Source organism: Genypterus blacodes, unplaced genomic scaffold (genome assembly GCF_046128005.1).
Source record: "Genypterus blacodes isolate CSIRO-AG114 ecotype Tasmania unplaced genomic scaffold, CSIRO-AGI_Gbla_v1 ptg000044l_1, whole genome shotgun sequence".
NCBI lineage: Eukaryota > Metazoa > Chordata > Actinopteri > Ophidiiformes > Ophidiidae > Genypterus > Genypterus blacodes.
The window spans coordinates 2,421,294-2,437,448 of record NW_027466857.1 but is presented as its reverse complement, the minus strand read 5'-3'; the positions used below and the strand labels follow the sequence as shown (position 1 = coordinate 2,437,448).

Sequence of the window (16,155 nt, the reverse complement as noted above, 5' to 3'; positions counted from 1 at the left end):
CCCTGAGTGATGGTGTTTTATTTACGCCGTCCCTTAAGAGCTGAATCTAGCCGCAGTCCATAAACCGTAATTAACTGTTTAGCTTTAAGCTTCAGGCTACAGATGGGCTGTCTCATAAATTTACTCATTCATCTCTTCCTTAAGTCAACCTGTCCTGGACTTCCAACTTTAATGAACTCTGTTGTTTGGACATCCCAGCAGTTCAACTCGATTACGTTTTCGATTTTATCGCGTCGAGGGAAGAGATTATCTCTTGTGCCAGCAGAGACACTACAGTTGGTTTCTTAGTGTGGATTAGACCGAGCAACTTAGAGATCACAGCGCGTCTCATAGACTGTGACTTGACTTTATATCAGTCCCCTGTGAGCCTCCTTCAGCTGTGTGAGGACAACAGAAAACGGACAACTTCATAGTAATTAGCATGTATTTGTTTCCCCTCTGATCTGGAAACTATGTTCATGGTACCTTCCAGGAGGTTAATGTGATTTGTCCATTGGTAATGTACACTAATAATGTGCTTAGTCTTCAGCCATATGTTTATGCTAGACAATGCTTTCTGGGTTGGGCTTATGAAAGGCTTACAGAGGAAATTGTCTGTGAATCGTTAGGGCACAGTGGGAAGAAACAGATGGTCAACACAGTCAATGCCTCCTGAAAGCTTGTTATTCTGGACACCCATTCTTCAGGGTTATTCAGGGTTCTCCCATTATCTCCACAGCCAATACAAGGAAAGCTCTCAAATCTTACACATCCAACATTGGCAGTCATTTTTGGCTGCATGTTGAATCCAATATTCACTTGTCTTTAACTCTGTTTTGCTCTCTACTACTCACCAGCAGATTGTTTATTTTTTCCTCTCAGTCATTTTTTGCCCGACACATTGCGTAAAATTATCTTATCGGGGCTTTCGAGGTTTGTGAGTCATCTAGAGATAACTGTAACAGTGTACACTATTTAGGAATCGCTTTGTAGGTAGCTTGGAATGCTGCCAACTCTTTGCTTAGTGATACGGAGCTGCTCGTCTATGTGAAAATGCAGCAAATACTGTAGATGCCTGGATAACTGGTCTGTTATCAAGTTCAAGGGTCAATATTTAGAAATTGACTGTGGAATGCTGAGATCAGAAGTATGTATTACAGGGAAATCTGAGTTAGCATCAAAAAATTTGCTTAATGCAAGTTTACATTTGGGACACTCCAATATCAAACACGGAGCTCTGTTTTAGTTGTCACAGCTCCAATTCATTATCAGATCTAAAGGGAATGTTCTATGTTTAATTAAATGTTAATGGCGTTTCTAGATTTAATTAAAGAAGCAAGGAATCCTTGTGTGTCTTGAGCAATATGACAGATTGAGCAGCTTTGTCTAAGATGGGGTGCACTGACGCCAGTGTCTTTATACTGTCTCCAATAGTGTAATGGCTGCTCATAGGATAAAGGCAGTTATCTGAATACCATCAGCCTGATGTCTTCCAATGGAGAAAAGTTAAAAAAACAGTCTGGGAGACGGGGCTATCACCAGGATTAAGCTTAAATTTATCATTTATGCTATCCATACCACTTCAGAGCTCAGTGACTCCAGCACAGCTCTCTCGGGCAAAACCGTCTCATGGAAACACAGTACCCACACAGCCCAGTATTTTCTTTAAGGATTGACAGAGCACGCTTCTTTGGAACCAAATCCCATTTCCTAGCGTACAATAATATCCTCGATGAATTTGGAAGCAAATACCATTCATCGCTCACAGTACAGAAGAATGTATTTACTTCAACCAAACCACTTTTAATGTAAAACGCAGTCTGCCAGGAGATTGAAGCGATGATGTTGATAACTTCTTGGTGTGAGGTAAATACTGGTGATGTGAGACTGTAATTACACACAGACTAGTATCAGGTCGTGGCAGTTTGTTTTCCTGAGTGACCTGAGATTAACCCTTGAAATGAGATTATGTATTTGGCACAAACATCAGACAGAGGTTGATTGCTTTTACTGTATCTGTTTTACCCAACTAGTGAACTACAAATCAGGTCTTTGAACGGGAAGGTATTCAGTATTATAAAAAGTATCTCTCCCATCAAATTCCTTCCCTGGACTTGAACACACACGGACACACATACACACACACACACACACACACACACACACACACACACACACAGACTATCTTTATGGATTGCATCAATTCTCCTTGTGTCTTAATTTTTTGTCCAGAAGTTTGGAATGGCTTTAAGACTAATGACATTCGACCTTTTCACTGGATACAAGATGAAAACAGGATTAAAACAGCCTGTGGTGTCATGAATGCTCATGAATTATGTAAAATCTACTGCAAACGGAAAAAAAGGATAAAGGGTCTGGACAGGTTTTACCAATTGAGAAAATAGTTTTCTAACCACATGCATGGCTGCCACTGGTAGTCAGCTGACTTCCTGGTGCAAATTTCCACCAGCTCTTTCCATGGCAAAGTGATGTTGTGTCGTGGCGAGCTAGACAGCTGTGTGCTAAGTATGATTAAGGAATACTTCCTCGCCATAGCTCCCCGTTTCTCCAGTTGAGCCATGGTGCACGAGGTGACTGCCATCTCTGCTGCAGTCATCTGAATCATTGACGCTGACACTTGCTGGCTCTACCAAATTCCAGCTAAAAGAGCTTGGATGAGATTCTGAGCATTCCACCCCACTGTTGAGTCCCTCTCATCCAAAGGAGTGTGATTCATATAAAGAAGAAGTGTGCACATTCATTTGTCAGAGGTGAAAAGTACATTTCTTCACTTTTCAACTTTTAAATAAGTTGTAGAATGTGTATGATTTAATTTAAATATGTCATTCCCATCCGTCAAACTTTAAGATAGAAGGTTGTTCACAATATTGGGTTGAGAAACCTACTATTTTGCAGATTTTCATTATTGATGCATTACCATGTAAATTCCTCCATTAAATACATCCATCAATTATATTACATCCTTCTCAATGTGGACTTTTACTGTGGCTATTTGAATACAGTCACTACTGATACACGTTCCACTATGTAAGTAAGTAAGGCAAATTTTGGCAGGACAGGGCTAAAATCAAGTCAGAAGTATTTTCCTTGCCTACTTAATTGTTTCATATGTAGTCTTTGGCCTGGGGCTGGTTAGTTATTTCACAAGTCTTCAGTGTCAAAGTTGAGTTGCAGTCTTGACTTCTACGATGTGAAGTCGAGTGTAAAATCAGCAAATTTGTGACTCACCTCCGAGTTTAGTCTAAGTCATCCAACTCCACCGCTGCAGCATTTGTACAAGTCAATTTTATTTATAAAGCACATTTGAAAATAATCAGAGATTGACCAAAGTGCTGTACAATTACACAATATTCATGGAAAGACTAGATAAGTATAAACAGCTAAAAACAGATTACTTTATGTACACATGGCACAACAGATCAGCGGTCTCAGATCAATCAATAAAGGATTTGAGTTCATTGAGTATCGCAAACAGAAACAAAAGGCTCAACTGCATGTTTACCTCATAATTTCCATTGTTCATTGTGTGAAAGTTTGGAATGCCTCACATTAACGTCAACTATTTGAAACAACTGAAATTTACATACATTTGCATACCTGCTAAGATATAGTGTTTCGTGATGACTATATCAGCCAGCCCACGCGATGTAACAAGAGCGATCTCAACTATTTACGCATTGGACAGCAGGTCAGGGGGAAACAGCTGCCAGGGGTTATGTGATATCAGTGATCCCTGGGAGGCTAAGAAGGCCACATCCTGAGCCTGCACTGAGGAGTGTAACGCTGTAAGAGGCGATACGCCAAGAAAGATGTGAAAAATGCTCTGTTTGAACCCACGCCTGTCGACAACAGTGGGGTCAGCATAGGTTCAGGGTCAGAAGGCTTCATGAGTATTTGAGAGCCGTTTAGGCCTTCAGTATGGGGGCGGGGGACCTTTGCTATACGCTTATGGGGGATTAGTTGGGGTAATGGTGTCCTGTGCCTCAGAGAACTTCTCTGATGCAAAATATAGGTGCTTGGCATTGCATGTCGAAGGTCTCACAAATACTCTGTGGCAGAGCTGGTGGAGGCTCTGTTCTCTTTTAGCTTGTAAACAGGCTGTGACATCACATCCTCTGCTAAAGTGAAATGCCTGGATGAAGGGCACTGTGTTCTGCTTACATACACACACACCTTGGCTTGCTTCCTTTCTAAGTAGAGAAACAATGCTATTGAATCTGTTTGAAATGCAAAGACTCACTGGGCAATAGAGGGCAGTTTGAGTTTAGAAAAATATAGCAGTTGGCTTGGAATTTAACACAAATATTTTTCATTCACTCACTCTCTTGGTAGGAGCTAATGGATTTTGTAGACAAAGCCACTTAAGTCTCAGAGCCACTTATCAACCAGACAGCCTGCAAAGAACATCTTTGATCAACAACAGTCTTAGCGAGTGTCAAACACAGTTTGTCCAGCAGCAGCCAGCTAACTTAAGCAGATATGGACACTATGCTGACTTGCATTGTTTCTCAATTAAGAAGATCAGTAGATGACCAAGAACAGCTGAATGTGTTGCCATGGCCACCTCCAAAAAGATGACATGTCAGTCACATTGCATAGTTGAATCTATGGCAACATTTACAATTCACCAGAATCCATTTTGTAAACATAAATATGAAAAATAAACACATGGTAACAGATACTTTCACATCCATTTGTCACATGATGCCACGGCCATGATAGGCACATCTCTGGATTTATCAATTGTTGTGTAATTGTATTCATAGTGACTCTGGTTCTGCTGTAGTAAATTTTCTGTAAACTACCGATACTGTAGCTCCTTCCTCTTTTCCTTCCTCCCATTACATCTTCCCCCTGACATTTTACCCCCTTCACCCCAACCTCTTACTTCTAAGTTACTTCTTGTGCATCTCTTAGTTACTTCTTACTCCAGCCTCATGCTATGTAAGCTGTAAGTAGCATTAAAATAAGGTAATTGTTACATAACCTTTGTGGAGATCTGTTCTAGTCAATCTCTAGCACTTTGCATTGCAGCTTGTCAATAGTAATGGTCGCTTCTTCTTCGGTATTATGCAAAGGGGTTATCTTTGGAAAGGAATGGAGCATGTTTTTCACTTGAGATGCTCGATGAAGACACTCTCCAATATGTTTGTTAGGTAGTCTGTGGGTGTGTCAACTGTGACATCATTCAAGCTGTCATTTACAACTGTGACATTATCCTACATTCATACAGTACAATGGCTCAGAGGCTGATGCTACTGTAGGTTACCAGTGTGCCGACAGAACGCGATATCACCCATATTACCTGTTACAAATGGATACAGTAATTTGTGAATCCAGGTTTTTTTGTAAACACAGGTTTTGGGTATAATACACTTTGAAAAGAAGATGAGAAGAGACATCAGATACAGCCCCACAAAAACTGGAGTATCCTCAGCTGTAGTGTGACTGTAACCTATGACTAGAGGCAGATTATAGAACCATCCAGCATAATACTACTGAGGGATCTTTGCCATGATGTGGTCAATTGATAACATAATTCCATAATGGGAGGCGTCAGTATCAATGTTTTTTAAATACATGCTTTGAGAATTAAACATCAATATTTGCCAATATTGAAATACATAGTCGCCTCAAATTTCGACATTGTCTTTATTTGCTTACAAATGAAAGATCCCAAAAGGTCAGAATGTCTTAGTAGGAAATGCAGAGGACATGACTCATTCTGGTAATGACTCATTTAAGATTAGTGTTGTGTGGTTTGCGGGGCTCTTTTGGGATAAACTTGTTTACTGTTACTTCTGTGTATCATTTATTTTGCGCCTGGAATGCTGCTCTGTTTATTCTGAACCAGTATGTTAGCTGCTTCTATTTTCACCAAAAAACCTAACAGGACAAGCTGATGGTTCCATCTGGGGTCAGGATCATGAGGTGGTGATTTGACAGTAAACCAATGGGTTTGTGGAGAACCCAGGGGCCCGATATTGTATAAATATTAACTTTGTGTAGTCCTGTATGTGTTAAGGCATAGAAAGTATTACCCAGGTATAAAGGGCAGCTCTCAGGTTAGATTGGTGGTCTGACTTGTGACTTACCTGTCTGAAGTTGAGTGTCAAGACTTGTGATTTGCACAGCAATGATCTTCCTGCCTTTGTTCATTCTTCATTTCCCTCTGCCGTTCCTTCCTTCCGTCTTATGTCTTTCTTTAATTCTTTCCTTTTGACCTTTCTTTTCCGTTCTGCATTTTTTCCTCCCTTATTTAATTACTTTAGCAGTATTTCTTTCTTTGACAATTAATTAATCTTTATTTCTTTCCTTCTTTCCTTCCCACTTCCCTCTCTCATTTGGTTCCCTCTTTTTTCCTCACTCACTTATTTCAGTTTTGCACATTCCTTCCTTTATTTGTTTCTTAAACTATGTGCAAATATGAAAACCCCTTGTATACTGTGCAAGGATCTCCACTACTGCTACTTTAACTTAATAATTTAAGATACACATTTATATTAGCACATGAGGCTCCTGGGGGGAAGTTAATTAACCTGACTTCCTTATGATCAAACAGGCACAAACTATAATGAGTGTGTTACCCTGAGCTCATCATGGTTCAGGATAAGACGTTGCTGTGTCCCTCTGCACTGAACACTCTGACCCCCATCCAACGCCCAGCAGCCTTTTCTCACACTTTTTGGTTTCTTTATGTTTTCTTTTTTCACAACTCAGCAGCAATATAGAATACTGCTGGTCACCATCCAAATGTTTTTATTATTTCTTATTAATCCAGGTTCCCATGGTACACAAGCATCTGATGTATTTAACAGCTGAGTCCACAAGCAATGAAGACATAAATCCACTTCCAGACTGAGCCCTGGATTTCATATCTTTTTTATTTGTGTGTGGTATCTCTAAGAGATAAACATTGATTCCCGGTAAAGCCCGGCAGGAGAGGAAGATTCTGTTAGAGGTGGAAAAAAAATACATCCTGCACTTCTCAGCTTTGCTCAATTCACAGATGCTGTCCGTATAAACAGACAAACATAAGCAAGTCAGAAATGCAAAGCCTTTAAAGGTGTCCCCAAAGCCCATAGTGTGACTTTCAGTAACAAGGCTGAACTGGTGTTTATGTTTGGAATAAAGATCAGGCAGTTCATAGTGCCATTTAAGGAAGCATTATGAAGGGCAGCTCCAACAAGGCAGATGCCTGAATCTTTTTTTCCTTCAGGTTTTCTGCATTGCGGCTCATTTTCATCTGTTATTGATTTAAATCCATCCCTTGGGGCCCTGCAAGCTCCATTCCGTCACTTGCACAGGGAGGAAAACATTTAGATTTTTGCTGAAAATAGCATTTTTACTTGCTCAAATTCCACAGACTACCTCACTCAGTGCACCTTAAAATAGATACCTCACTGTAGAGATTAGTGAGTAACCAAGACCCCAGGAAGGACGCCGAAAAGATTCAGTTTCAGAGACGTTGTGTGTATGTGGCAGTGTGGCCGGTGGAAACCAATGACATTCACTTGAATGAAATGCAGCAGAAATACTGCGGCTTAGCAGACAGAGTGCATAAATTGCACCATTGTGGATCTCACTACAAATGACATACAGTGTCAAGTGACAAGTCATTTTCAATAAGTTTCATTCCCATTTTGTCTAAAGTCAAAACTGGAGTCTCTATGATGCTTGTATGCTGTAGCCCGTTTACCATCCTGCTGCGGAACAAGTACTATTTGTCAGTTAGAAAAGTCTCCATTTTCAGGTCTGTCACATCAATTGAAAATGTAATGAGTTACTTGTGTCCTGGCACCAGATCAGCATGTAGCACACCATCATGCTTGCCATCTTTACTTACCCTTCTTTTTGGTGAAATTAAGTGGGGGAGGAAATACTCAAATCCTTTACATTGGCAAGTGAAAGTGGTACAAACTTAATATTAAAGTAAAAAATGTCTCAAACCCTCAGATTACCTCCAATGTAGTGAAGTAGAAGCGCAAAGTAGCAGAATTGGATTGAAGTACTTTACCTGAGTGAAAATAACTTTTTTTGCATGCTGAAGAAAAATGTAAGTGATATTGTAACTCGTGATTATTTTGCTCTGTGTTCTTCATCTCCAGGTTCTCCATCCTTGAGCGGAACAGGAACAGTGACGGTTCTCGTTGACGATATGAATGACAACGTCCCAGTTTTCACATCCTCTACCTTCCACACCACGATCATGGAGGACGCCCCGACAGGCACCGATGTACTATTGGTCAACAGCTCCGACGCTGATATGGGCGTCAATGGTGTTATCAGGTACAGAAGAAGGTCTTTGCACTTCTCTGGGTTATTTGCATGTATGATCTGGACTTTTCTGTTTCCCCCTGTGCTCTCCTGCTCTGTGTGTGATGCGTGTGCGTGTCATTTTTCCACTCTATCCACAGAATTTTGTCAAAGAAAGAACAAACAAACCCCAACACACATTCATTTAAAGGGATTTAATTTAATTGTTGTTTTTCTTGGTTGTTCCCTCTTTATTTTAATATTTTAAGTCCTTGGTTACTCTATGAAGCACTTTATAAATAAGCCATTTTGTTGAAGCATGCAATGGGTTTGGCATGGCCTTACAGCAGATCCTTCAGGATGGTAAAAATAGGAACAGTTCACTAGTTTTATCTGGGGACCCCATGTAATTAGTTACAACTAGAGATGGTCATACAGGGTAATTTAATTTCCTCAATTAATCACATATTATAGAAAAGCTCAAGATTTTAATATATGTCATTTCTCGAACCAGCAAATCAAAACTTTACTCTATATGTGCAGATAATGCAAATCTCATCTCTAAACCTCCCTCTCTAGATTAAAATGACTGATTCCATTTGTCGTTAAACCCCCAAATCATATCATATCATAAGAAAAACGAAAACCTAATATTTCTTGGTTTCATGGACTTTGAAAAACTTTACCTCATCGCAAGCTTGGTGAGATTCCAGGTAGATGTTGCAATTTGTGAGAGCAGCAAAGGCACAGAGCACAGGGTTTAGTCAACACACTCAAGTAATTGTTTTAGCTGTGATTCTCAAGCGAGATGACAGTCGCTTTTTTTCCATAGACAGCCCCCTCTATGTTAGAGCTTCTAGCGGTCTCTCTCAAACTGGACGTTGACTCAGATCCGACCCCTCCCTCCCACCTTGGTCACCCCACTGGGCACTCATCGGGGGGTCTCGCAGCGTGCTCCAGTTTCCCAAAACATGGTAATGAGGATATTAATTGTCTATGACAGTATGAGCAGTGCCTATTGGGGATCCCATGGGGTCTGAGGCCCTTAATGGAGACCACAACCCCTTACCGTTGCTTATAAAGTTTTGATTCTCACGGCCCATTAAAGTTACATCCCAAACCTGAACTTTTCTGGGGGATTCCGTTTAGGCCACAAGCTCTAGAAGGCAGTTTTTGTTGATTTTGATTTTCAAACAAGTTTGCGTCCAGTCTGCATTCAGAGTCTGCCATGTCATTTGTCCTCTCATTTCTGGGAGGATGCTTTTGTAAGAAGCTTTCTCAAAATATTCACTGCTGTGTACATGTATGTGTCACTTTACATTTGTATCTGGGTCCCTTTGAAAACTTCTGAGATACATAGTGAAACATGATCGTCTTAGGGAATAGAAAAAATATGGCCCTTTGGTCATGCAGAAATCTGGGTGAGTTGAGAAGAGAAAGAAGCCTGAACCACAGGAGCTCTGTGAGCTGTGCAGCAGAAACAATGGGTGCACTTTAGAGAATATAAAGCCGGATCCCTCTGATGTTGCAACCATATAATATCTGCGGTATGTTGAATATGAGCCTGCATTTAAAATTAAACTTGCTTTTTTCTTGTTAACCCTGCGACAGTGCCCTCTATGGGCCATGACTACACAAAACAGAATACAGAGACTTCACAGATTGCTAATGATTAACAGGAACAATGCATACTTCTCTGTAGGAATCAAAGTGTGTTCTTGGTAGTGCAGGAAACTCTATGTAGAAGCTGTTGTAATTGATTACAGCCACCAACTTTTACTCCTCCTCTAGATTTAGTGTATTTTAAAGCAGAAACAGAGAAATCTATTATTGCATTCTTCATCATATCAATCAACTTTATATCACTCTATGTCACTGTTTTTTTGTGCAGTAAGTTGTGTGTGTGGTTAGTATTTTAGTTGTATTATTATTATTATTTTACCAAAATGCATTTGAATTGGTGCCATTGGAAATGTAATGAAAAAATATTTTTCCCGTTTAACAAAAACACACTGTGGGTACATGCAGAAATGAAAAAAATTTGCTGGCTATAGTTCATTTTACTTATACTAACTAAATTGTTCATAGCAAGTCAAACAAGGCATTTTTTTTTATAAATGATTTATTTGCAATAATTGTTTGCATTAGACATGATGTAAGTAATGAACACCTGGATTTGAATTGACAAAATGATAGACAGTAGCTGATGAGAACTAATTCATTTGAAGCGGAAATTATCACATTTCAATAAGGTTACAGAACTCAGCACTGAAATCACGCATGATCCATGATCCAACAGTTACCTTGTTAACTTTTCACCAAAAGTTGTCCTCACTTTTTCTTTCCTACAGCTACAGTCTGACTGGAGGACATGGCCAATTTTCTATCAACCCTGCTACAGGCCAAATTATCACCAGCTCCCTGTTGGACCGAGAAGACCGGGCCAATTACCAGCTGCTGGTTGTGTCAACAGACGGAGGGCAGCCACAGGGCTTGTCGAGCTCTGCCACGGTGTCTGTGATGGTCGCTGACATCAACGATAATCCTCCCCGCTTCCACCACCACCCCTATGTTACCCACATCCCTGCATCCACTGCAGCAGGTTGGTACATGTGGTTGGTGATAATAACATCCCCACATTCCCCAGCTCAAATAGATTGAACCTGTATCGCACATTTTTTAACTGAATTGCTACATTAAAGAAAACTGTATGGGCATGTAGAATATTGGTTAATTATAAACCATGGTGGCGTAATCAACGTTTCAATGTACAAAGCTCCACCCAGTGCACACAAAATTAGGTTGTTCTCTTCCATTGGTCTTGAATTTTCAAAAGATTTATGCCAAATATCACAAAAACGTGTTATATGTTGGTTCTGATTTATTCTCATGTATGTCTGTAGGCTCCTTGGTCTTTTCTGTTACTGTAACTGATGAGGACTCCGGTTCCAATGCCCAGCTACACTACTCCCTGATGGGGCGCAATGCTGAGAAATTCAAGATCGACCCTGTCAGAGGTGCCATCACTGCCAATGAGAAGCTGACAGGCAGTTCAGAGGTGACCCTCACAGTTCGAGTAAAAGATGGTGGGGCCAATCCCAAAACAGATACTACTACCGTGACCGTCCGCTTTGTTACTGGAGGAAATTTTCCTGTCATCAAGCTGAAGGAGCGTGTGTTCACTTTTCCCGAGAGCCAACCCACAAACCATATTGTTACAACTGTGAGCGGGGCTTCTATGAGAGGTGGGCTGCTGTCATATTACATTGCCAGTGGCAACCTGGATTATGCCTTTCATATTGACCAGTTATCAGGCGAGCTGTCTATCAAACATCCTCTGGATTATGAGCACATTCAGAAGTATGTTCTATGGATTGAAGCCAGAGACCAGGGCTTCCCACCCTATTCTACTTATGAGAAACTGGAAATAACTGTGCTGGATGTGAATGACAATCATCCAGTATTTGATAAGGACCCCTTCCATGCTGAAATACTGGAGAATCTGTCACCTCAGCGGGTGCTTATGGTGTCTGCTGTTGATCAGGACAGTGGACCTAATGGACAACTGGAATACACTATAATTGATGGCAATAAGGAAAATAGTTTCACTGTCAATCGAGCTTCTGGTGAAGTCCGAACCACGAGGCCTCTTGACCGGGAGAAAGTTGCTCAGTACAATTTGAAAATCAAAGCCACTGACCGAGGATCACCACCAAAAAACACAGCTGTGAAAGTGTTAATCAAAGTACTTGATGTGAATGACAACGCCCCCCGCTTTTCAAAGATTTTTAGTGCTGCAGTGGCAGAAAATGCTCCAGTGGGATATACTGTCACCAGAGTCACTACCACGGACGAGGACGCTGGTGCAAATGCTATTAGCCGATATTCAATCACAGACACAAGCCTTCCATTTAGTATAAATTCAAACACAGGAGACATAACCATAAGCAGGCCACTTAATAGAGAAGACACTGATCATTATATCATCAAAGTGTCTGCTCATGATTCTGGTTGGACAGTGAGCACGGATGTCACAATATTCATAACAGATATAAATGACAATGCCCCAAGATTTAGTCGACCATCTTACTATCTGGACTACCCTGAACTCACAGAGGTGGGCACCATGGTCACACAGGTATCTGCCACAGATCCCGACGAGGGTTTCAATGGCAAAATATTCTATTTTATCCGTTCACAATCAGAGTATTTCAGAATCAATTCAAGTACTGGAGAGATATTTGTCAAGCAGCAGTTAAAATATCAGAATTCGACAGGAGCAAGTAGCATGAACATCAATCGCAACAGCTTCATTGTCACTGCATCAGACCGAGGAGTTAAGCCATTGATGAGTGAGACAACAGTCATTGTAAACATTGTAGACAGCAATGATAACCCCCCTGTGTTTGAATCCCTTAGCTACTTTACTCCTGTCACTAAAAGTGTTAAAGTTGGCACTAAATTGATTCGAGTTGTAGCCCATGACAAAAAAGACTTTGGGCTAAACTCTGAAGTTGAGTACATAATATCAGGTGGAAACAGCTCTAACAAATTCAGACTGGACAAACAGAGTGGATGGATCACTGTTGCTTCCTCCTTAACATCGGATATGAGTAAGGTTTTCATCATTGACATCACAGCCAATGACAGAGGGAATCCTCCTTTGTCAGGACGAACATCAGTGAGAGTTGCAGTCACAGAAGAAAACCACCACACACCTGAGTTTTCACAAAGCCAAATAACAGCTACAGTACCGGAAAGCATCGCTGTAGGAACGGCAATCAGAACACTGTCAGCCAGAGATAAAGACAAAGAAATGAATGGCTTTGTCACATACAGCATCACCTCAGGCAATGATAAGGGTCTGTTTGCACTAAATAGTAAAACTGGAGTGTTATCACTAGCTCATCCTCTAGACTCTGAAGACAAGCAGCAACATGAGCTTAGAGTTTCAGCCACTGATGGTGGTTGGATTGCAAAAACCAGTTATGTCACCGTCACAATTCATGTGAGCGATGTCAATGACAACCCTCCTGTGTTTGATCCTGATGAGTATTTCCCAATTGTACAGGAGAATGTTCCCAGTGGCACCACTGTGGTCAAAATGAATGCCATAGACCGTGATTCGGGAGCCAACGCAGTCATGGCCTATGTTATACAGTCATCAGACAGTGACCTCTTTGTTATTGACCCAAACACCGGTATCATCACCACCCAGGGCTTCTTGGATTACGAGGCTAAGCAGGTCTACCATTTAACAGTAAAGGCTTTCAATGTCCCAGATGAGGAGCGCTGCAGCTTCGCCAATGTCAACATTCAACTAAAGGGAGCCAATGAATACGTACCCCGCTTTGTCTCCAAACAGTACTACTTTGAAATCTCTGAAGCTGCTCCAAAAGGCACAGTGGTAGGAGAGGTGTTCGCCAGCGATCGAGACCAAGGGGAAGATGGTGTGGTTTACTACCTCATTTTTGGGAAGAGCAGAAAGCAGGGCTTTGGCATCAACAAGAAAACAGGCCAGATTTATGTCACAGGTACTCTCGATCGTGAGAAAGAGGAGAAAATCTCACTTAAGGTGTTGGCCAAGAACACAGGAAGTATCCGTGGGGCAGATATTGATGAGGTGTTTGTGAACATCACAATCCTCGACGCCAATGATCCTCCTGTTTTTACCCAAGAACTGTATGATGTGCAAGTTAGTGAGGGTCTCTCACCTGGTGGTCTGGTAATCTTTGTGAGTGCTGAAGACTCAGATTCAGTCCCCAGCTGGAGCAGATTCTCATATTCCATTTCTCCTGAGTTTGATAAAAATGTTTTCACTATCAACCCTCAAACTGGCCAAGTGTCTGTTGCAGCAGCGCTAGATAGAGAGACAATTCCTGTGTATAATCTAACTATTCTTGCTGTGGATACGGGCTCACCTCCTGCAACTGGAAGTGCCACTGTGATTGTGAATCTGGAGGACATCAATGATAATGGTCCAACACTGACAACTATCTATGCTGAGGTAATGGAGAACCAGAGAGCTGGGACTGCAGTTACAACATTAACAGCCTCTGATCCAGATCTACCACCGAATCAAGGTCCCTTCTTATATAGCATCCACAGCGCTGGCTCTGCCAAGAGCTATTTCAGTCTAAGTCCAACTGGAGCTCTAACCACAAGTCGGGAGATTGACAGAGAACAAATCAGTGATTTTTACCTATCTATTGTAATTAAGGACTCTGGTGTCCCCCAGATGTCTTCTACAGGAACAATTCACATCAAGATCAATGATCAAAATGACAACCCTTCGGAACCAAGGTCTATGGAAATCTTTGTTCACTATTTTGGGAACTTGTTTCCTGGAGGTTCTTTGGGAGTTGTCAAACCACAAGACCCTGACATTCAGGATAGATTCCACTGCACCTTAATTCACCCATCCCCTGGTCTTTTTAGTATCCCAGCTGGAACATGCAACCTCAATTCTAAAGCTCGCTCAACAGATGGAAGCTTTGAATTAACCATCCACAGCAGCGATGGTGTCCATGGTTCAGTCAGCAATACAGCCAGAGTCCTCTTCATGAGCTTTACCAATGCCACAGTAGAGAACAGTATACTAATCCGACTCCAATCTCAGGGAGTCAAAAGCTTCCTTACCAACCACTATCTTAGCTTCTTACGCATTGCCAACTCTCAGCTTGCAGGACTGGGCACAGGTGTGCTTCTTTATGGAGTGTTTGAGCTCAATAATCAGACTTTCCTGATGGCAGCTATAAAGCGCGGACATGGACAATATGTCAACCCCAGTGGTGTGGCCACATTCTTCCAGAGTATCAAAGACATTCTACACAGACAGAGTGGAGTGCAAATAGATGCCGTGGACCATGATCCTTGCACACGTAACCCATGCCAGAATGGAGGCAGCTGCAAAAGGCATCTCAGTGTCAGGCCTGATATGAAGACTGAAGAAAGTGTGCCAGTGATCCTTGTTTCCAACCTCCCCTTGCAGCCGTATGCCTGCAGCTGCAGACCAGGGTACACAGGAGCTCTGTGTGAGACAGACATTGATGAGTGCCAGCCTTCACCTTGCCACAATGGTGGCACCTGCCACAACCTTGTAGGAGGTTTCTCCTGCACCTGTCCTGAAGGTTTCACTGGGATGGCCTGTGAGAGGGATGTCAACGAATGCCTTTCCAATCCTTGCAAGAATGGAGCACTGTGCCAGAACTACCCTGGTGGCTTCAACTGCCTCTGCAAATCAGGCTTTGCAGGTATTGGTTTGAATACGTTTAACCATTTATGTTACACATACACAAAGTCATATGAATACAATATAAGCTCCCATACACATCATTCAAGCATCTTGAAAAAAATAACATATAAGCTTCTGAATGGTTCCGAGACGTGTTGTAGCCATGGTGTATAAGCATGGCAGCCAAAAACAGTTTATTCTTATGATAAAAGATGGGGGTTATCAGCTTTGATGCATATCATCCTGCCTTGTTTGCATTAATCAATATGATAATACAAAGTTGAACCTACTCAGGACACACATTGTTCACTAGTACCAGATTTCATTATAGCTTGCAGTGTATGCAGTTTTGGCCACACAAAAATATTCCTAATCCTCAATTTACTGTAGGATTTCTTAATCAAGGATTTCCTGTTTGGATGTCTCTTGAATTATATGATAAATGAGCAGTTTTATAAAGGACCCAATCAAACCTTAGTTTGAAAATGTAATGAATATACAGGAATAAAGATTAGCATGTTGTGCAGTCACTGGCTGCAGCATCTGAAAGACATTTTCAAAGGGTCTTGTAGCGGGCAATTTGCCTCAAGTCAAGTCATTACTGTCCCTTTTTATTATGGCAATAAAAAATTACCAGAAGCCTTTAAGTTTCATCATGATAAATG

At 41.4% G+C, this 16,155-nt stretch overlaps 1 protein-coding gene across 1 annotated transcript in view; it reads left to right on the top strand.

The window, feature by feature from the left end:
- Nucleotides 1–16,155, top strand: part of fat4 (FAT atypical cadherin 4) — a 98,310-nt gene that overhangs the window by 66,792 nt on the left and 15,363 nt on the right. Inside the window, exons 7-9 of the mRNA XM_076149105.1 lie at nt 8,109–8,289; nt 10,608–10,858; nt 11,160–15,509. Of these exons, the coding sequence (XP_076005220.1) occupies nt 8,109–8,289; nt 10,608–10,858; nt 11,160–15,509 (4,782 nt within the window). The remainder of the gene's footprint in view (nt 1–8,108; nt 8,290–10,607; nt 10,859–11,159; nt 15,510–16,155) is intronic.